The sequence below is a fragment of the Aristolochia californica genome, unplaced genomic scaffold, assembly GCF_029961685.1.
Source record: "Aristolochia californica isolate CCGP_79_NKW_82.1479 unplaced genomic scaffold, dmAriCali1.0.hap1 SCAF_6, whole genome shotgun sequence".
Taxonomy (NCBI): Eukaryota; Viridiplantae; Streptophyta; class Magnoliopsida; order Piperales; family Aristolochiaceae; genus Aristolochia; species Aristolochia californica.
In genome coordinates, this window is record NW_027182257.1 from 44993425 (window position 1) to 45015214 (window position 21790).

Sequence of the window (21790 nt, forward strand, 5' to 3'; positions counted from 1 at the left end):
TTAAGATTAATGTCTTTTTCAACTCAATAAGACCATAATGTGCTATCTGTGGACGAGATGTTGCAGAAATGGGATCTGCAAAACTGTGTTGGGTGATTAGATTGGTCGCAGTACCCTTTCATTGACCAGTTTAGGACATGGTTTTTCAGTACTTGCATGCAGTATGCAGAAACTAGAGTTTCAGGAGTCTTCGATCATCATCTAAGCACCATTAAACATTAATGTTGAAAAACTATTTATTGTGAATGTTTTGAGAAAACCTCTTTGTTCTTCAACTATATGAAATAATTAAGGTCTTTTTTTTTTTTTTTTCCCACGATGATATGTTGGAAGATATATAGAGCCTAAAGGTAGGAGAAGGTGAAATTGCTTACTTTCTACTGAGATAGTTTTCTGCTTTAACATGGCTCTATATTAAAAAATAATGCAAAATGGGAACTGTTGAAAAATAAAAATAAAAGTATATTGGTCATTTTACATTATCACTATTTATATTTTTTTATGTATTCTTGTTCTACATGTCAAACTATGTCTATGGACCAAATTTAATGTAAAGAGTACATGCAAAATAAGAGATACTGAGAATTAGGGTTTTCACTTAACATAAATTGTACTCGATTCTCTCAACCCTAAGTTATAAATAGACGATGGGGGACCTAAAGGTCTCCTATCTCCGTCTCTTCCTCGATTTTCTCTTTTTCACTCTCTCTCTCTCTCTCTCTCTCTCTCTCTCTCAACCTTCTTTATTCTTTACTTTTTTCGAGAACAATATCTTCTATGATCCACACAAAAAAATAAAAAAAAATATGACATGCCACTTCATGTCACTTATACTTTCTAGTGAGAAAGCCAAATTGTCTTTTGTAGGGCATTTTCTGTCTCATTTATGCTAATAATAGAGAATACGATTTCCCCTCTCTTGATAGGTTTATTTTTATGCAATTCCCTCCAGGAAGTAAAAAATATGTAAAAACTTTCCCTGGCTTCTCTTTTTACATGAATTCACTGATAGTACTAAGGTGTAGTATTTGTGACAAAGGTGAAATCTGCTTTCTGAATAGATTCAACAATAAAGCTAGCATAAAATCATTTGCAGATCCCTCGTTGAAGGAATTTAAAAAAAAAACACGAACAGAAGTAAAACGGAGCTCGGGAAAGTCTCGGGTTTAGGGTTTTTAGGGTTAAGAACAATTCAAGAGATAAAAAAACCTCAAGAGTTACAGTCTCACTCAAAAGTTTTTGTTCAATAGAAGCGAAAGAAAACACACCAGATAATACTCACAAATTTCATCTTTCTAAAACAACCCCTGAGGCTTTTGGGTGCCTTCTCCAACATAACCTTCACCCATCTCTACTTGCTTGTTGCCATCAAGGGTCAGTCCGAAATGAATGTGAGGGAAATGGGCCCACTGAAAGTGCATTTAATTATAATCAAATAACTGTTCACTAGTTCTATTTTCTATCTGTAATTGTTTTTTCACCAACATTATAACTATAAAAGAGGAACCAGAAACAGTTCAGACAAAGAATCAAGAAAAAAGTGCTATATATCTCTTCTTCAAATCTCTGCTTTATCAAGTATTGGCAGTTCTAATAGTTTGAAATCATCAATTATTTTTCACAGTTCAACTCTCTAAGCTGAGAAAAAAAAAAAAAACTCACATTTTTTGCTGCAGTGCTGAAAGCCTCCCTGTGGCTAATATCAGGATTACTAGCCTTTATCCTTTGGATTTCCTCCCTGTGGCAAATAGAAAGATGACACCCATATGTTACTATTTTCGAGATCGTTAGAAGAAGAAAAAATGAAAGAAACAACACAGAAGTGGAAGAGCTTACTTGATAAACTTATTATATGCAGAAGGAACGCGCTGTCTTTTTTCTGGGGCTGCACCAAACAATTAAGAGAGGAAACTTAATCGAATCCCTAATGGTTAATTTACAGAAGATCTCACTATCAATGAAAGCACGATGAAATTTGAACCATATCAAACCTAACAAATCTTGTTTTTAAGCTGTTTTCGCATCTTTTATTTATTTATTTATATTTTAGTTTCCCATCTAGAAAGGCTAAACTTTGCTCCAGATCAGTATACTTACGGACGAGAAATCTAGAATAAGGAATATAGGGTCGTGTTCAGAAGAAAAGTTAAATATTTGTTGAGGAATATATTGTTATGTTCAGGAAAAAAAAAAAAAAAAAGTTAATCTGTTCTTCGTGCTGCTGAAGGACTTCTAACAGTAATAGAAATGCACCACAAACCAGACTGTAAGCTTATGGTATATTTTACTTGCTGTCTTCAATGGCAGAAGTACTGAACACGTGTTTTTCAATTAAATTTACTTTTCTTTCTTCTGCTGGGTATTGTCTTCTTCATCTTCTGCCGCACTTGGCCCTTATACAGTCATTTACATGCTTTATGAATTCTAAAAAGTATCCTCCCATACGCAGAGCTAAAAGACAAACAGGCTAGATTTACTCTCTGCTGAAGAAAAGAGTGAAAGAGATCAGTGAGACTTACGACGTATAGGCGGCATCCGAGGTTGATCATTTCCAGTGGGGTCCATGATGGAAATCCTATTGCACTTTGAAGAAGACCCACAATCCCTTCCGTAATCTTGCAAGCCATGATTGAAGCTCTGCAGAAAAGAAAAAGCAGTAGTCAATCTTTCAGCTTCTTCCCAATTTCATGTAACTAATCCATCACCTTTACTGTAAAAATTTAACCAGAATCGTCCATTTTCAAACAGTGCCTTGATGGAATTACTGTTTGGCATATCTGCTGTTAATCGCATCTTTAATTAAAGAGAGAAAGGTGGAATGATTTTGGTGTAAGCCGGACGAACTTGAGAACTGCAAAAAGATAAAGCCATTTGCAGGAAGATCGATTCCACCCCTCGACTGGTCTCATCAGACAAGGAGTAGTCAAGGGTCGTCTCACTATATATCTCACTGCCCCCAGAAGCTTTTACTGATGATGCTTCACGCCTGGATGCTCGTTACTCACCCGTCATGGACGCATTTGATCAGACCATAATCTGTAATATCATCTAATAAGACGAAAAGAATAACACAGCAGGCGGCGAGAACCTGCAAATCTTGAAATTGGAATGGCTGCTGCAGTACTCCTCCCATGTTCACGGACAACAGGTTAGCACAGTGACCACATCGAACCGTGACGATGCTGAACATAGTGTTGCTTGGGATACCTACCTGCAAAACAGTGAATCCAAGGAAGAAAACCTGAGATTTAGAGCCTCTCATGGGGTATCTCTTGCTGTGGTCCTATAACATATTTCACTGATGAGGACGCATACAAATGCATTAAAATTTTGAAATTCATAATCTCAATTCAACGTAGGGAAAATTTACAGATATGAGACAGTACTCAGTTGTACTCATTCATTCATGAGCCAGAAAAAGAACTAGCCATGTAATATGATTGTAGAGGAGAGGAAGGAAGAAAATGCAACGTGAATGCAGTATCTTAACCAGTCTACCTACAGCAATATTTCCACTAACATTTCTATTTGAGAGTGCTTGAGTTTTCGGTTCCTTGAAAGAATACATGAAGAAGTAACTTGTAAGAAAAAGATGCCGAAGCAGAAAAGACACAGAGAGAGAAGTTAGGTTTTTTTTTTTCACTTCGATACGTTTGCTGTCTGTTCTGCTTCCCAAAAAGAAACAGGCAAAGATCGGAGACGGGGGAGAGAGAGAAGAAAGTGACATGACATTTACAGAAACGTAGACTCCAACGTGGCCTTGAATAAGGAGACACAGAATAGCGATTACATTTGCTTCTCGCTCCTCGCAATCCTAGACTTTCATTCCGACGTCTGCTTTCCAAAAGAAGAACAGTGAATGTAAAGAGAAGACAGACGCTTGGCGAAAGCTCTCAAAAGGGCGGCCAAGGGGGCATCGGCATGATGAAAGCAAGTCCAAAAGGAAAAGAAAAAGGAAGTCTGGTGATTCTGCTCAGTCCACTTTCTTCTCCCTCAAACAAACGCTGAGAAGAATGTTGAACCTGAGTGTGAACTGGGGACTGAAGGGATTGATGAGATAACAGGAATGAGTTGAAATTTAGGAGGCCCAGAAAGAAGACAAAACCATCATCTGCAAACATCTTGTCACAGTAATATAATCCATGAGATTAATTATAACAAGCTCATCTTGACTGTAAGAAACGTATATTAATGATGTAGTGATCACCTCTTTTACTTAACTTCTTTTAATTTATAAAGAAAATATATGCATTCTACTAGAAAATTTTCTTCTTGAACCCCTGGCATCTGAAAAAAGACATTGTTTTCTGCAAACTCCAAAGTCCCTTGAATTCTGAGCTTCCTTTTAGAAGCATCCTGGTAGATATTTAACTGCTAATGGAGTCTTGGTCATTCCAATGAATGACAAGCTGTTTTCTCTCTTTCGAACAGCTGATGATCCCAAGGGTGCAATTCTGCAGAAGCTACAACCATCCACATAACACATCAACCTGACTTGAAGGACACATATATCCACTTGAGAGAGCATATTCCAGACAACTTACAAGCAACATCTTCTCATATAGTAAAACCATGAAGCATATATATCATTTCTAACAGGATTAATCTTAAATGGGATATTGAGGAGGGCCTATTATAAATTATAGTAAATGTTACGTTTTTTTTTTTGTATAAGCAGATAATGGAATCAAATGGAAGAGAAGAACGAAAGTCTGCACAGACCTAGATAATTTATAGTGGGTTTTCAGTCTGTTGGAACTGTAGGGAAGATTATTGATCACATTAGGAGATGAGTTGCGTGATCTCCTTAATCAGAGATACTGGATTAGGATCTGTGTTTCTGGTTTGAGAGGCTCCGTGAATATATCTTGTTATGGGGGAGTTTGAAGAAAAAATGATTGCCCTTCATGCAACAGAAAAATATCAATTTAATATCTCAAGCTAGTTTTATTTGTAATACCAAACGGATGTAGATAGGGAAATCTAGGACAAGGAAGTGATGAACAAGACTATTGTGATGAACGGAAGAAGTTGGTTAAATACTAGTAGGTTTTCTCTTAATGGCTTTTATTGTCATTATCTTTTCCTCACTTGAGTTTCCCATGTTGTTTTATTTTGTATATATGAAGCTAATACTGAGTAGTTCAAATAAGACATGTATAGAAACGTCAAAAGAGAATGGAAAACTCTGATGGTGTTATGTGAAAGTAGAGTACGCTTCTTTGAAGTTTGATCAGCTTTATGAGCGAGGTCAACTGTCAATGAAAGCAGATCTCCCTGTCATATCTTTCCTCATGATTCTACTCCCTCCTCACTTCCTTCCTCCACATCTCAGCCATCTTCTTCTCTCGTCTTTTTCTGTCATTACATTGCTGGAAGTCGCTCGATCCAGAAAATAATACATTGCAGGAGGTCAGGTACCGGTGATCATCACCATCAACAGCTAGCAATATTCTTTTCTAGGCTTATGCTGTTATAGAGACTTGTGTGCAAGCTTCAGAAGGATAATCAGTGGGGACACCAGTGATCGATCTTGATGTCATGCTATTTAATTTTTGTGCATGGATTTGTTACAGATAGGAAAAGCAAGATCAGACTGGGTGAATTTATGTGATTTGTTTGTGATCATGGGGGCATGCTTCAGTGTGAGTTCTTAGGGAGTGGATTAATCATTTAGCTCATTTTCTTCAAGGACGAGATGCACAAAATTTGATGAAAAGAAATTAGGGCTTTGGCAGGCTTGGTTACTGGTTCAGGAAGCCATGAAAGCATTACAAAATCCAGGCAAAATAAACTCTATGAGTATCTAACCTTTGATCCCGGATCAGAGTTGGTCGTGAAAAAAAAAAAAAAAAGCAGGAATTAAAGAAGTGGGTATTCACCCATTCTCTTCAGAATTGAGCTACGATTCCCTGGACACGAAAAGAATGTCCAGGTAAGCGCTACAGACAGGTTAAGAAAAGAGAGAGTAACATAAGTCTGGAGTCATGTACCGCTAAGATGGTGTTGCACAGGTTGCAGTGGACGTAGCATACACGTTCTGATGAAATTTCGACCGACATTTTTCACGAATGAGAATCACAAACTCGAGAGAATTTTGTCTCTGGAACGGCCCTCTCTCAAGGTGATTTCCCGAGGAGCAGCTGCGTGAGGGGAGGGGAATCAATTCAGGTGAGGAGACGAAGAACCCTTTTCCTGGCTGAGATGAGAGGATCCTGGAGAGCAGATGTCAGGGATTTTTTATTTTTTTTTGTGGGTTTATAGAGAGAAGTGGTGCAGAAAGAGATAGGTAGGGATGAGAAGGAGAGAGAGACTGGTTTGAAATGGAAAGCAGACGAGAGGGAGAGAGAGATAGTGGAGAGAAGGTGGATTTAAGAGGGTGGAGAAAAAAAAGTAAGGAGGGTTATGATTGAGTGAATGAGTGGGTGGGAGTTTGTAGCGGACGAAGGGGGGCACAGCATAAGAAAGAGAAAGTGAGTGCAGCAAAAATCCAAACAAGCTCCTTCTGCTATGTCTAAACTAAGAAACAAACCAAAAGCAGAGATCATGAGCTTCATAACCACGCTTCTTTCTTCATATCCCTTCAGTAACAAGTTATCATAAGCAGCTCTCTTTCTTCCGTAATTAATTATATATCGCAAATCATCTTTTGTTTTACCGCTCTCTCATACCGTGATAAAACTAAATATTCTTCTTCTGATCATTCAATGGACTTGTTAGTCTTATGTCAAATTATTTAGGAGCTCATAAGATCATTTAATTGAGCCTTAATTGATTGAAAGACGACGGTTCTATCATTTATTAACTGTTTTTAAGATCAAAACGAGGAATAAAATGGTACAGTTCCCATATAAATTAACTTAACACAGCTCAGGAACGAATTAATTGAGTTAATATATGATGCTGCTGCCATAGGTTTTGGAACTGTCTGGGTTATCTGTGACACGTTTCTGGGTTTTCGCCGTAGTTGCTCCATTATTTACTTGCCTCGAGATTAGCAGCTTCCAACCATTCAAACTGACTATCCATTTCAGTTTCTGAATCCGAGTTCTGGATTATCATACTTGTCTGATCCATTTGTTTTCTAACATGTACATTATTTTTCTTTTTTCCATTATTTTTTGTACATGAACATAGTTGGTTCTATTTTTACAATGACCCAAAAGAAAAAAGAAACAAAAGAGAGAAATTTCAAGATTTATGTTTAGGTTGCAGACATTTCAAACTGGGTTTTTCAGAGAATATTTATCTTTCTTTGAACGACTCATCAGCTGAGTCTTTTATCCTTTTCGTTGCATCCTATTTGCAAGTTTTATCTGCTAATTTGACAACCAAAGAAAGACGGAAACAGCACCGAGGATTCGATCAAAAGAATCAGCCAGTATATGTACGGAAAAAGGATTCGATTAAACCTGGAAGATTATAAAAAATAAAACCTTAAAACTGTTCCAATTTTTTACTGCATCGTGCGAAGGGATAAAACTGTTTTTCTTCAACGAGTTGTAGGGCTTCTCTTGTAGATTCGCAAATTACTCGAAAAGTGCACAAATGAAGCAGAAGAAATAGAGGCACAACAAAAACTCCTTTCTGATTAATCTTTCTTCTCCTTTTGTTTCCCTTTCCAAACCCTTTGTTTATGCAGGTTTTTTCTGTACGCGGAGTAAACCATACCTTTGATCCTCGATATTTACTTCAGTTATTGCATGTTTTAGCTTTAAAAACATCTTCATCAGACTCGGTCTGCTGTATTTCTGGTTAGGAGGATTGATCTTTCCCTGGCTCTGTACGTCACCCCAGAAGTAGTAATGAGAGAAGTCAAATAACATCAGTAGGAGGAACTGGGTTGCAACTGGTAAACCCAGAAAGAGAAAAAGGTAAGAACTGGAGTGGTGGATGGATTTAACCAGCTGTAGAACATCTTTTGTGAGATTGAAATTGGCCAAGTGCAATGCGTTTCACTTCAAATTGAGAGGAGAGCAAGGGGTTATTTGCTTTCAGAAAGAGACCGTTTGTTAGGATACTGTATATGGATGTGAGATTTTATAGTGACAAGACATCCCCATGTAGCCTCCCCTCTTCAATACACAACATAATGTAGGGACAATAGGACATGATCAGCTTTGTTTTCTTCCCTTTTTCTTCTATAAGGCTTTCTATTTCAAAAAGAAAAAAAAATTGCAGAGATCAGATGAGTAAACTCAATAACAGTAATTACTGGAGATTAATATATGTGGGTTTGTTTTCTGATGTTTTTTCTCTGCTGAATTAAATCTTGTTCTTAAAAAAAGGGGGGGATGATGTTGCAGCACTCGGATATTCATTCCTTGCTCCCCCAGCAGCAAGGTGCAAAATTTTTATCAACAGTCCCGGCCAATAAATTCTCCTCCATGAATTAATTGCTTGCACCAAATAAAAATTTCAATTACAGAAGAGACAGAGAAACTTCTCCTCAGATGATCTCCAATCACAGAGAGAATTCATGAATGTAAGATACGCATAAATACAAGAACCGATCTTCAGAGGCAGGCAGCTGTAGTACGTATACAGTGCAGAGACAGAGAAAAGAAAGAAAAGAAGAAAGTGGGGAGAAAAGAAAAGCTAAAAGCTGTTCTATGTTTTAGGAGAAAACTCCAAGGCAAGATATCAGCCCTCGTCGCTTTCATGTTTCATTAAAAATAATAGTCATCCCCACCTCAGTTTCTCAGTTCAATTCCGGGAGGAACCCAACCAACCCAAAAGTATATCCTCAGACTTGCTCCCAATTGGTCCACCTGCCATTCCCTCTCCACCAATCAAAACTCTCTACAATCTACAGAGAGAGAGAGAGAGAGAGACGCATATGACATAATCTTCCATATTTTTTACTACATTAGCAGATTTTTATTGGGGTTTTTCTACTTTGTAAAAACCCATTATGAATTTGGACCTTTGATGAGAGGTAGAGATAAGGAAGCTAACATTCTTAAATTTTTTAAATGGAAATTTTTTTTTTATCTTATGGGGTTGAGTGAGGGTGTAAAAGATCAAGAGAGGTGAAATTAAAGAAAAGATGTTTTGATCTTTCAGGGTTGATAACTTGATGGTGTAAAAAAGGAGAGGTAAAATTGGTTCACGTGAGATGCTACCAAGATAGGTATCCACAATAAGGAAAGGCCTACCCTGCTGTCGATAAAAGGCCAGAGACGCCATTGACTTGTCCTCTTCAAATTTAACCGACGCCCCTCTCTCTCATGCCATGTTTGGCCCTCGCCCCTGCTCTCATCTGCTCTGCGCTAGGGATGATAGATGGAAACACAAAGCGGGAGGGACGGATCACATCTTGACATTGACAATCAACTTGCCAGTCGAATCTCTGCCGCTTCTCCTGCACCACATATTCCTCCCTCCCTTCCTTCTTCTCCTCTCTTTCTCTTTGACTCTTCTCACTTCCTTCGTTCAAACTGTGAAAGCTGCAACAACAGGCCCTTCCTTTACTATGGCTCTTCTCATCTGGGTTTTTGGGAGAGATTCATTCGTCGCTCTCCGCTAATTAACAGGTGAAGCTTTTAGCTTGACCATATATACTCGATAGTTTTACGGAAAACAACAAAAGGGGAAGCTCAGAATCGACTGAAAGGTGAGGTTTGGCCGGAACTGACGGTTGCATCGGGAGTGAGTGATTTCTGACTGGTTACTCATTATGAACAGAAATCCAAAATTGAGTATTACAGAAAGTGATGCGATGGGCTTGCCGGGATTGTGAGGAGAATCAAAAGAAAGGGCCCTAAAGTTGGAAAAGGTGATCAAAAGAAAAGCCTGAAAGTTCCTCGCTTCTTTCATCAGAGCATGTTCGAGGATCTCTATTTCTCAAACCGCTTTTTCCATTCAATTTCGGACCATCCATGCATTTGCTCTTATTGCGAGTTCAGTTATTTCCCCTTTTTACTACTGGAAAAAAGAAAGATAAAAGACGACGATAAATTATTAAGCTCGCATTAAATAAGTTTATTGAGTTTTTTCCAAAAAGCGCGCCCACCGTGGGGCTCGAACCCACGACCACAAGGTTAAGAGCCTTGCGCTCTACCAACTGAGCTAGACGGGCTTCTTGATACGTCGTACGATTATTTACATTGTGTAGATATTTAAATGGACTATTGATCCAACAACCACTTTGTGTGAAGAGATGGCTTCAACCTTTCACCTTAAAAGGATGAACAAGAAACCTTTGATAGGGGGCAATGATTTTTAGACCAATTACCAAGTGACCTATATAAGTACAATAACTTTATATAATATACTTTGACCTCACTTGTAGCTCTAACAAACGGGAGGAGGAATTCAATAGACTAAACACGCTTAAAAGGATGGATATCTCATTTACCCAATGGATGAGAATGTGGTTCCTTGGAAAAACACATGCAAATAAGGGTCACTATAGTTTGTCTTACTTTAAAAGTATATGAGGCCAAAAAATAATACAAGGAAACAGTGGAAAGTTGGGGCAAGTTGTCAGGATTAGGGCTTTTCAACCTAACACCAAAATTGACCCAAACCTGTTGCCATCCCATCCCAATCATAGAATGTTTAACATTAACTGTATAAATGAAAGACCCAAACCTGTTGCCATCCCAATCATAGAATGTTTAACATTAACTGTATAAATGAAAGACCCACCATCAAGTGAGGGAGGGCACAAATTGATTGATATTTTTCCTTCTCTTTATGTTTGATGATAGACAAAGGAGGCAGTAGGTCCAAATTTATATTTCTAATTCGAAATTTAAAATTATTAACTGTATTTTTGTTCTTTTTTCCATAAGTACTAAGAGATGGAAGTGACAAAAAAAAAATTATGAAAAACCTGTAAGCGTAATTTAGTAAGGACTTTTTTTTAGAAAGAATGCCTCTTTCTCCATGTACATGAGGTATCTGAAGTTCAAGATCAAAATATACTTTCTTTAAGAATCAAACCACATTAAATTAAACCCCTAGAAATGTATATAATATGACACTGACAGAGCCACAAAATTTACTCTAAAACAGGTGCACTATATAAAAATTAATTAAACAATATATTATTCAAAGTAATCAACAATACACTTGAGGGAAGCCCACTGATCCCCTGGAAAAACTGTTTGAATGCAGGAGAAAATCAGAAGGTTTTCCTTCAAAATAAATAAAAAAGAAAATAAACCTAAAAAAAAAAAAAAAAAAAGTGAAGATTTGTAAGAATACGGCGCCAGAAAATGAATGCACCTCAATTCCAATCTTCTCTCCTGATTGTGATATATTACACTGACGATCCACACTATCTTTCAGCATCAGTAGTTGCAATTCTGTCAGCCAAGTTGATCAAATCCAGGTACCTCACCCAGAGCTTTGGTTTTTCTGAAATATGTCAATCCAATGCTAACCTACTGAAACGTTACATATAAGCAGTTAGGGTACCAAAATTTCAACAACTTACTGGGTAAAATCACTTTCCTACAAAAAGCTCTCTGTATGATCAACTCAATGAACTTCCTCAGAAAAACTCAATATCCCTCATCTGATTCAACTATCTGACTTATCGTGTTCAACCCTTCTGTAGAAAAGCACATATGCTGCCGATGTCTTTATCTTGTCTTCAACGACAGGAAAAACATGACTATCATCAAAATCAAACCACTGGTTTTCCCCTTTATGCTAGAGAGAAAAAACAGGATGTTAGGAGAACTCATAAACTAGCCCGACTAAATGCACAGCAGATAATTATAGTGACGAATATGGAAGCTGAACAAAGACATGCTAGAGAAAAAGAGCCAAATAAACTACACCATTCCATAAAAAATCACATCTCCAACATAACATTCCACTTTTGGGAGAAATCAACATATCAACAATTTCAAAAAGCAAACCAGCTACTCACATTTTTCTTTTCTAGGCGGGAGGAGAGGAGAGAGAGAGACTCACATAGGCAAATGCTGTATAATGACCACTGCCCATGCTCCCATAGTGATTACTTACAGCATACAACACATAAGGGTTTGGAAACTCCTCGCTCCTATGAGCAATATATTTTGACAGGTCGAGATCATGAATGGGGAAGTCAACAAATGTCTCCAACTTATTCTTCGAGTACCTGCTATAAGAAAATCTTTTTAAATGAATAACTAGGATCTTCGGCAGCCTCCAAAGATCTAACTTTTTGCTGGCTTGCCGATGCTTCTTGCAGGAAGGACAGTACCTGAATAGCAAAGAGCGTAAGCCATGGAACACAACAAGAATGAAACAAAAGAAATGGAACACGAAACATTACTTCAGGATTTTATGAATACAGAGACTACAAAAAGTAACAAATATTCAAAACAATCAGAAGTCAGAACTACAAAACTATTTTGAAAAGAAGATAAGATACAAGCAAATCTTCTAACCACATATCTTCTGGTCCGAGAGGTTCCTCTTTCAGGAAGGCTTCCAGACATGCATATAGAGAAACAGTCTCCTGTGGCCTTTTAGTAAAAAACCCAGACTTGAAAACCTCGGGCAATGAGTTGAAAAGATGCATAGCATACTGTTGAGATGTCTTATCTGACCAACAGACAAGCATATTTAGCCGTCTATTTGACCCACTCATTTGGATCGGTTTATTCATACTTATTTGGGAAAGCTTAGTTGAGCCTTTTTCATCTGTCAGGTAAAACTCTAACCCATATTTAGAATTTGAATCATCGGAATCATCAATTGCTTCCATACTAGCAGACACAGTGAGGTCCATGTCAGCCCCCGTGCTACTTGTACTTTTAAGTCCACTGTCTTGATCGTCTAAGGAAGCTTCCCGGCATTTTAAAAACGGATCCATTAGTCTCAGAAATAATTGACGGATATCGGCTCCATTAGCCACATTTGCTACTGTTGTTAGAAGAGGAACCCCAAATGCCTTCCAAGATGATGTTAATTTACCAGATACGTACAACCTGCAATATAACGTTCTTGTAAGAAACTTTACATTTAATTGAAAAAGAACTTTAGCGATTTGCAACTGAGAAAAAGAAAAACAAAGCTTGGAACAAATCTTGATTGTAATGCACATGACTTAAAAAGGGTGGAAAATAAAACTGAACAGAAAATTTCACAGAACCAAGAACAGATGAATGTTACTTTTTTCTATTTTGGGCTGAAAGTTGAATGTCCCTTGCAAAAGGAAACTAAAGATAGACATGATTGCTTAAGAAAATTCACATCTCCACATGTCTGAGTGAACAATGTGAAAAAAACCCATGCAATTTCTCCTTTTGCAGAAGTTTTCATTCTACCTACTTAAGTACACGAAAAGTTATTATTAAGTATTATAAAAAATTGCATAAGAAAAAGAAGGGTGTCAATGATAGTTTGATCCAGTTACCATATGTTTAGGAGCTATCACATAAGACTAAAGCAGGACAGCAAATAACAAGCATAAATATGGCAAGAATAAAGACACCACCATTTTCAAACGGCAAATAGATAAATAAGAAATTCTTCATAAAAGGAGCCATATATGCAAGGCTTGTCCGACCACATTCACAAGATGCCAGATCATACTTGGCCATCACCCAGCAGTCCCTGACTATTTCATCACTGTGCAAGTTAGCCTTGCCCTTAGTTCAGCCAGAGCAACCAATCTAAATTTTGACGCTGTTCCCAGTACTCTTAATTTGTAAACTTGGTTCTATCCAGAGCATCAACTCCAAATTGGAAGAATGAGCCAGCTTTCAATACATCTGTGGCAACAGCAGCTTTGCAGAGAATCCAGTAGAAACAATGCACAGCCCCTGGTTGGTTCACCATGCATATGCCAGATATAGTGTACCAGTCCTTGTTCACCAACCCTGGGAGTGCTGGATGCAAATACCAGTCAGGATTATGGACCTTGCCCAATCAAGAGGCTAACTCAGGTGAATTATGATGGGTGGAGCACAACATTGCACTAGGACCACTTTTTGAAGACAGAGAAAGACAGGGAAAGACAGAGAGAGAGAGAGAGAAAGTGAGAGTGAGAAGAAGAGGGGAAAAAACCTTTGCACTTGATCACACTTTTGTACAAATTACTGTCTCTCTGATTTGAAGCTAAGAACATACACTAGCAACCACCTTTATCAGCAGCATACAAGATTCATGATAATTTAGCACCAGATATCATAGTGCTACAAGTTGTTGTTAATTAGAAAGAAAAGAACTTTAATCACAGATCAGCCTAGTTAATATTGATGTGGCTTTTTTAATCGCAACCTTTATAAAGGATAAAAGAGTCTCAGTAAAGCTTCAGAAAATCCATCAGTCAAGTGATACAGAGGAACATCTCTGCTTCACAACAGTGACAAAAATTTGGTAGAAGCAAAAGAAAATCTTAAACATTATAGAGGAACTAAAGAGAGTAAATGCTACTACTTTCAGTTAAAATGGAGATAAAAAAAATTCCGATGGGCCAGTTATAGCTATCAAATGGCACTTCAGCTATAACAACCTAAGTATCAGATGATTAAGTCAGTTACCACATTACAACAAGAAGAATATTAACTTGTTTTTAAGCATCCCTTGGCTTCTACTCAAGTTAGAAAGTAAAGGCTAAACTTTCCGACATAATGGCAGATCCGAAAACACTTGTACCACATTGTAAAATAATCACTACACTTACTCCTCTAGACGCTGATGCATAAAAATGACCTGCAAAGAATTTTCGTGAGCACTAGGTACACGGTATGCAACAAGTCTGTCATCATCTCTAATCAAAGACAGGGAATCTGATGGCTCTTCTAGGAAACGAATAATTCTATTTGTGTATATCTGCAGAACAAAAAAAATATTAATAGAATTTAGTTGAGAGAGGGAAAAAACGAAAACACTAAAGGGGGATGATGAGCCACAACAAGATATTTGCCTTGGCATCCCCTCATTCTTTTTCAAATACTTCATTCATCCTGAACACGATTCTAAGTCCACACATGAAATATAATAATAATAATAATAATTAAATAAATAAACAAGTAAGCTGCACATGATTAGGTACAGAGGTCTTTAATACTAAAATTCATACAGTTGAACTTTTTCCTTTAAATTATTGCAAGTGAGAGAAAAAGAAATAATACAACATAGTTCAGAGAGCAAACCTCTGCCACAATGAGGCTTTCATCATTCCGTAAAGAGCACGATATGCTTAAGACTTGAATCAAGTCCTTGCACTTCCCATTCTTGGGCACAGTTACAGTGTAAGTGGTGGGAAGAGTAGAACCATCTACACTGAAGACGGTTATTGTCATAGTCCGCATAGTTGTTGAAGGCAAAGGCAGTGACAAGTACATGAAAGGATCAAATGTAACGGAGACCTTATTGCAAATGGGGCATACTAATGTTGACCTGTACTGGCCCTGGCAATAAATATAATAATGTAACTAACACAGAAAATATGCAAAACAGAAAAGCTACCCAACTAGTTAAATAATATTTAAGAGCACAAAATAAAGGCATACAAACTAAACATACTCACCTGGCATAAATCCACAATAATTGAGTCATTTCGAGACAGGTGATTTGCCCAATATTCATTAGCCACTACCTCATCGGGGTGTCCTTCAGAATCCTTGGCTTCAATATAAGGTTTGCATTTCACTCGGTTCAGATCTTCATGGAGTCCATCCAGAAGAAAAGCAAGAAGCTCCTGCAGACAACCAACAAGAACATTATCTAACTTGTCTATCTTAAATTTCACAAAGATCAAGTATAACATTTCACTAGGAGAAAGAAAGTCTTACTTACTTGTGAATCATGTTGATAAAACCCACTAAACTGGGGAGCAAATTGAGCAAGTTTTGATTTAAATTGTCGAGGTGCAAATGGGCCTCTTCCAGGAGCCCACAACTTTCTCAATAATTCCCCAAATACCAAGGCAAGCTCACCCTGCAGAAAAAAAAAAGAGAGAATTTGAGAATGTAAAAGGCGAAAAAAACACTGGAACTATCGGATTTTCTCATGTCAAAAGTTTAAGCTAATTTGGCAACTCATAAACAACTTCAAGATAAATATTTAATATAAAAAAAAATCAAGGGGATATCCAAAATAACCCACATCCATGCCCAGAGGGTTGCCCTGATTGATTTCTTTACTGTAGTCCCCCAGGAAAAAGTCAACAAGCTCTGGTGTATGTGCCAAGCATTGTATAGCGCTGTTCATAAAACAAGTGTTGCCAAGATTCTGCAAACCTATCAAGCCCAATGATACCCCTCCTCCAGCATGTGCACTTGCTCTAGAGTTGTTGTCAGCATCATCATCACTAATGCTGCCATTGCCCCAAAATGATCCATTTGAAGATAAAACTGACAATGTAGAGAACTGTGTTGATTCATCCTTCTTTCCTTCACTTCTGCACATCACAGAATCTGACAACCCATAGACTTGTAGTTTCAAAAGAATCTGCACAATTTGAAGATGAAGATCTGTTTCTTCTTCTTTACAACTCAGCAAATAGACCAACATAAGCAAATCAAATAGACACAATTCAATTGTTTCTCTGTTTTTTTTTTTTTTTTACCATCAGTTAATTTTAAAGCAAAATAAGCTCTTGTCTCCAGCCGTTAAAGTTCTAGCATTTAAAGTTTGAACGCATGATAGCATTCCAATTAGCAAAAATGGGATCAGAAAAAAGTTAACTTGTTGAAATAGGTTTTCTTTTTTTTTCTTGAAATAGGTAGTTCATCATACATGCAACAGCAGCTTTTGAAAATTTTGCAAGGGGGGAACCCTACACAAAAGTCATTGTTTGAAAAGTCACCAAATGTTTGGTTTCGGAGCCAAATGATACAGCACTATTTGGCAGATACTTTGGCTGGTTTAATTGTTGCAAACAGAATCTGATTGAACCACATCAGTTTTTAGACCAACCAATACACAGTTCAACTACCATCACTGAGCACAATTCACTCACAATGTTTGATTATTCAGAAAAACCATGACAATTTTGGAAATTGATATACTATGGCTCCGCATACATCTAAAATAAGGTCCAGAACCATATCAGAGTTGTGGAAGTCAGAGAATGCCCTGAATCCTAGGAACTAAACTAAGTAAAAGAGGAAAAACAATGACAATAAAATCCAACACCGCTGTTCAACCTTACAGCCCATTCATTCAATAACATTTTCCATGGTCTTGCAATAATGGAAACGAGCCATCAACTTATGCAGATAGCCCCAGATGCATCAGTTTAAGGCCTTTAGAGGACCTCAGACGCTCTCTTGGTATGGGCTGCAGTTAGGCATAAAAGTTTTCAAGTGGATGCTACTATCAATGCCCAGTTTCTTAACAACAGATACAACTTAGACCAAAACCCCAAAAAAATTTGCAAATTTTATTGATCATGTGACAGAAAAAAAAACCATTGTGAGAGAGGGTCAATAAATTTGCAAGCAAAAGTTTGGAAGTAACTGAAATAAAAACAATAAAAGGACAAACTCACTATTTCAAAAAAAATAAAAGGACAAACTCTCTTTCAAATCAATCATTCCAGAATGATGATGTATGCAAATAAATTCCAGAATGTGGAAATAACAGCAAAAACATTTGCAGAATGGTGAAAACACCATCATGCCAGAAAAGAAGAGACTGAGATGGACGTTCAAAATATGTACGCCCCGGAATAAGATGGAAGAACAAGGCGAACAACATCTCAAGAGACAAGGCAGATAGTTAACCTCTTGATCTGACGGGTGTTGACAACTCTTAGGAATCTCATTTGTATTATTCATAAGATACATATTTGTCTGCCCTGACAAATCCCAGACGCGTACCTGTAAAGTATAAGATAAAGGAAATGAACAATCTCATTGCAGTTGAAGTATGATACATTTCCATGGATAAGTAAAAGGCAACATACTGGTTCCGAGTCAATGCTGCCAAAAATCTTGCATGCTCTCTTGTGAAATTCTACTGCATTATCCTGAGTTATCGACAACAACTAGCCCATCAAGTAACAGCAATGTAAATGTAATTTTAAAGTAAAATTTGTAACTCTGGAATCAGAATAACACAAGAAACTAGTCATCTATATCAAGTGCTTAAATTAGAAAATGGGCGCACCTAGCCTATAGAACTTGAGTCCATATTCCTTTTCGCACATAGTAAATCAAGTTGTACCTTTACAAGCAAAATATGTTACTTGCACAATGTCTCAACATTTCATACAATTATTTTTCTCTTTCCACTGCCCTTTCTCACAATATTTATTATGTACACCCACCAAGATGTTAACACACCTTGCACTTGAAATATTTTATTTGCAGTATGATCTAGAGGAATTGAAATATTATAAAATTAAGAAGTCCAAAATGACATATTTGTTTTAAAGTGCAAACAAGTTCATGAAATGGTGACAATAGGAAAGGGCACAAGAAGAACAGATGACTCCATATATGCCAAGCACTATATCTACATTCCAACAAATAACAGCCAAAGAAAAGAAGAACAGAGGAATTACAAGACGTACTTTTTTGCTGATCCTTATATTTAACTGATTGGATTCCCGCAAAACAGATAGCCTCAATTGCAAAGGATAAACATCTGAAATACCATCTTCAGCAACAGATAAATTTCTAGAACTCTTCATTGCTGTATTGGAATCACTGTGCCTGAAGAATATACGAAACAAGCTGCTATATATAGAAATCATATAGCTAACAAGGAAGAACGAGATGTGGAAGAAAAAGAATCTGAGGTCCTATTCTAGTAAGCAAATATGAAAATCAAATTCTAAACAAATAACAAATAACCAAGTCAAATTCACAAGCTATTAAATTTAGGCCTGACACATGTTTCAATTCTCACATGCAAATCAGAATCACACTTCATACCCAGGACATTTATGAGCACATACTGAGAAACAAAACAAATAGCAAACAGAAGTACATGTACCAAGAACTCACCATTTTCTTCAGAAAAGAGAGGAAGAAGAACAGCAGGTTGCCGCAAAAGCAATAGAAGAGAGGTCTCTCCCCATTTGCTTTAATGGCAACCTGTAGTTCTTCTTCCTCTCTTCTCTGACTTAATTGTCTCTCTAATTCCACATGATACAAGAACAATACATATCTTGACAACATAGTGGATATAAAATATTTGTCAAAAAATAAAAGTGGATATTTCTTAGCTCAGGCAAGAGAACCCAAGATAGTCTCCAACTGTGTGAACTACCATGAAATCTCAACAATAAATAACAAACACCACAACAAGGGAGCAAAGGAGAAGCAAGCGCTAAGCAGCTTCTGCGTCAAGCTGTCAAAGCACTACAAAAGCCAAGATACATGATACGGCCAGACATTCACGTAAAACATTTGCTTTCTCAATCATCTCAAGAAAACATGTTGTTAAATTGGGTCTAAGGCCCATCCCAAAATGACTAGCAAACTTAGAAAACCTTTTTCCCAACTAATAAACTCAAGATTTTTGTACTCACTAATATATATGGGACTATTCCTTAACACTCCCCCTCACGTGCAGGCCCTCTTTTTGTGGCTCTACAAGTGGAAAATTTAGGTGTAGGCCCTTTTTTTTGGCTCTACAAGTGGATAGTTTTAGGTGTAGGCCCTCTTTTGTGGATCTACAAGTGGATAGTTTAGGTGTAGGCCCTCTTTTGAGGCTCTACAAGTGGATAGTTTAGGTGTAAACATTCTTTTGTGGCTCTACAAGTGGATAGTTTAGGTGTAAGCCTTCTTTTGTGGCTCTACAAGTGGATAGTTTAGGTGTAAGCCCTTTTTTGTGGCTCTACAAGTACATAGATTAAGTGTAAGCCCTTTTTTTGTGGCTCTAGGCCTTTTTTGTAGCTCTACAAGTGGATAGTTTAGGTGTAGGCCCACATATGAGTACCTGCTCTGATACCATGTTAAATTGGGTCTAAGGCCTATCCCAAAATGACTAGCCAACTCAGGAAACCTCTTTCCCAACTAATAAACTCAAAATCTTTGTACTCACTAATCCATGTGGGACTATTTCTGAACACATGCAAGTTTCACAGATCCATGTCATGGATCAGAGCTTAGAGGAGGTCCCAGCACTCCTTATAGTAACAAAATGTTTCTAAATTTCTTCAAAAAATGTTAATAAGTAAACCAATTTAAAAAAAAAAATTGAAAGGATCTGTAAACAATATGAATAAAATGAAAACAAACAACATAAATACCATTCAGATAGACACACTCACCATTTGAGTGTCTGCAACCATGTAGCATCAGATACTAGGGCATAGTCTCGTCCAGAGACCCCCTCTTCAGAGTTTTCATGCTGCCCATAATCCTCTTCAGGTGTCAAGTTAAAAACAAGATCTGAGTTAAAGAAGTTATTGATGATCTTCATAGGACCGGCATAAGATGACGGAGAAGAAACTGTATATAGGATGCCTTCTTTCAGTTTTGTGCCCCCATTTGATTCTTGTGCCTCTTGTAGCCATCTGGAGGCATGTGCAAGGAGATATCTATTGAGTCACCAAATGAAATATCAGAAGGAACCAAGGAAAGGGCAAGGGAAGTTTTAAAAGGAACTCGAACTGTAACTCTCGACCACAGAGTAGATCATAATTGTTTCACTAGAGCAATTGGTTTCGTCAAATTAACATCAGATTAGAATATATATTTTAGAACAATTACAATATCAGCAAAAGATGACAAGTTGATAATAGTGGACCTCAATGCCCGAAGTGACTCCTAAACAGGAAACCACAACCAAGTGAAGACCGGTACTTGTAACTGATTGTATGAAATCCACTATTATTAATATTTCAGATCCATGCGCTGGCATTGTAGAACGACCTATGAACCCAAATCCAATCCCCGAAATGAAACACTCCAGACTCAAAAGCCGTACCCATGCAGCGAAAACCGGAAAGGGGACGAAAGAAATCGCCATGCAAAACAAATTTTATAGAAAAATAACCCTAACAGGAATAGATAAAAACTGATAATGATGACAACAGTACAATGCACATGAGTCACAGAAAAATCAACAAAGCTCCTGCAATGTTGAAAGCAAGAGAGAAGGCGAAAGAAAGAGAGATTTCCAAAAGTACCTGTGAGGCACTAAGTAAACCCGTTCGGCCTCCGGGACAGGACGTGGAGCTGGATCGATCTCCATTCCGAGAACTCTGAGATCCCGGAAGCTTCAGAAACGCCGAAACATCTATTTGAGATCGAGAACCAAAACGATTTGCCGGGAAAAAAAAAAAAGTATATAGACAGAAGAAAGCCACCACGAGATTAAAACTCTTGCGGGAGGAAAACACGAGAGAGACGAAGAGACTCCGCGTGTTACCGCTGCTTCTGAGGCGGATTTTGCAGAAAGCGACTGAAACAACTTTAGAGGTTTGATTACGGTTGGGGAAAATTGAGGTAAAAGACGATAGTGAGAAGAACTGTGAAGAGATTTTTTTTCTTCTTTTTCTTACAATCGTTGTTTTATCTCTAACCTCTCCCCCAGGCCTCTCTCTTTTACCAGATTTAAAGGCAAGAATCTCGATGGATGAATATCCGAGGCGTTTAGTCCAAATTTCTTCACCTCCCGACCAGAGAGTTTATTAAACGGAGCGAGCACCTGCTAATAAGTGCTCCAGGCCTCTTTCCCTCAACGGTCTGGAACTAGAAAAAAGGAGGTGAATCGCTGTCTGAGACGAGCGAGTTCCCGGTCAGAAGCTCTTTCATTGGCCTGGACTAATTATCAGATATTGGATATAATTTTTCTGTATCTATTTCTCTATATATACTACTATTCAACTGGTCTTCCCCAACTGGATGTAAAAGGGTGAATAAAACCTTTTTTT

At 37.6% G+C, this 21790-nt stretch overlaps 2 protein-coding genes and 1 non-coding gene across 9 annotated transcripts; all 3 read right to left on the reverse strand.

The window, feature by feature from the left end:
• Positions 1-1040: 1040 nt before the first annotated feature.
• Positions 1041-6434, reverse strand: LOC137934971 (putative axial regulator YABBY 2). The gene is made up of 6 exons (XM_068779577.1): positions 5994-6434; positions 3089-3211; positions 2520-2637; positions 1837-1885; positions 1663-1738; positions 1041-1409 (listed from the first exon to the last, which is right to left on the reverse strand). The coding sequence occupies exons 1-6, from the start codon at positions 6060-6062 to the stop codon at positions 1296-1298; spliced, it is 549 nt and encodes a 182-aa protein (XP_068635678.1). The 5' UTR covers positions 6063-6434; the 3' UTR covers positions 1041-1295.
• A 3574-nt stretch (positions 6435-10008) lies between these two features.
• On the reverse strand, positions 10009-10081 carry TRNAK-CUU (transfer RNA lysine (anticodon CUU)). Its single transcript has one exon. It is a non-coding gene; the product is annotated as a tRNA-Lys (tRNA).
• A 949-nt stretch (positions 10082-11030) lies between these two features.
• On the reverse strand, positions 11031-21666 carry LOC137934188 (ubiquitin carboxyl-terminal hydrolase 8-like). Of its 7 annotated transcripts, XR_011109161.1 has the most exons (14): positions 21044-21666; positions 20183-20452; positions 18476-18617; positions 17867-17947; positions 17685-17780; positions 16063-16407; positions 15754-15894; positions 15485-15655; positions 15108-15365; positions 14636-14784; positions 12393-12935; positions 11932-12205; positions 11236-11664; positions 11092-11110 (listed from the first exon to the last, which is right to left on the reverse strand). XR_011109161.1 is itself a non-coding variant. In XM_068778449.1 (13 exons), exons 1-13 carry the CDS (start codon positions 21106-21108, stop codon positions 11533-11535), a joined length of 2625 nt encoding a protein of 874 aa, XP_068634550.1. In that variant the 5' UTR covers positions 21109-21666; the 3' UTR covers positions 11031-11532. The 7 variants fall into 7 exon arrangements, 6 of the variants coding, with proteins under 6 accessions (XP_068634550.1, XP_068634549.1, XP_068634548.1 ...); XM_068778449.1 differs by having other exon boundaries at positions 11031-11664; positions 17867-17929; positions 20183-20428; XM_068778448.1 differs by having other exon boundaries at positions 11031-11664; positions 20183-20428.
• Positions 21667-21790: the final 124 nt, after the last annotated feature.

Coding starts and splice junctions, on each gene's coding strand:
- LOC137934971 (XM_068779577.1), bottom strand. CDS start 6,062: ATGTCGGTCGAAATTTCATCAGAACGTGTATGCTACGTCCACTGCAAC. Junction 2,638..3,088: donor TCCAATTTCAAGATTTGCAG/GTTCTCGCCGCC, acceptor TCTTTTCTGCAG/AGCTTCAATCATGGCTTGCA. Junction 1,886..2,519: donor TCGGATGCCGCCTATACGTC/GTAAGTCTCACT, acceptor TGTTTGGTGCAG/CCCCAGAAAAAAGACAGCGC.
- LOC137934188 (XM_068778446.1), bottom strand. CDS start 21,108: ATGGAGATCGATCCAGCTCCACGTCCTGTCCCGGAGGCCGAACGGGTT. Junction 17,781..17,866: donor GCAGCATTGACTCGGAACCA/GTATGTTGCCTT, acceptor TATACTTTACAG/GTACGCGTCTGGGATTTGTC. Junction 16,408..17,684: donor AACACCCGTCAGATCAAGAG/GTTAACTATCTG, acceptor CAAATTGTGCAG/ATTCTTTTGAAACTACAAGT.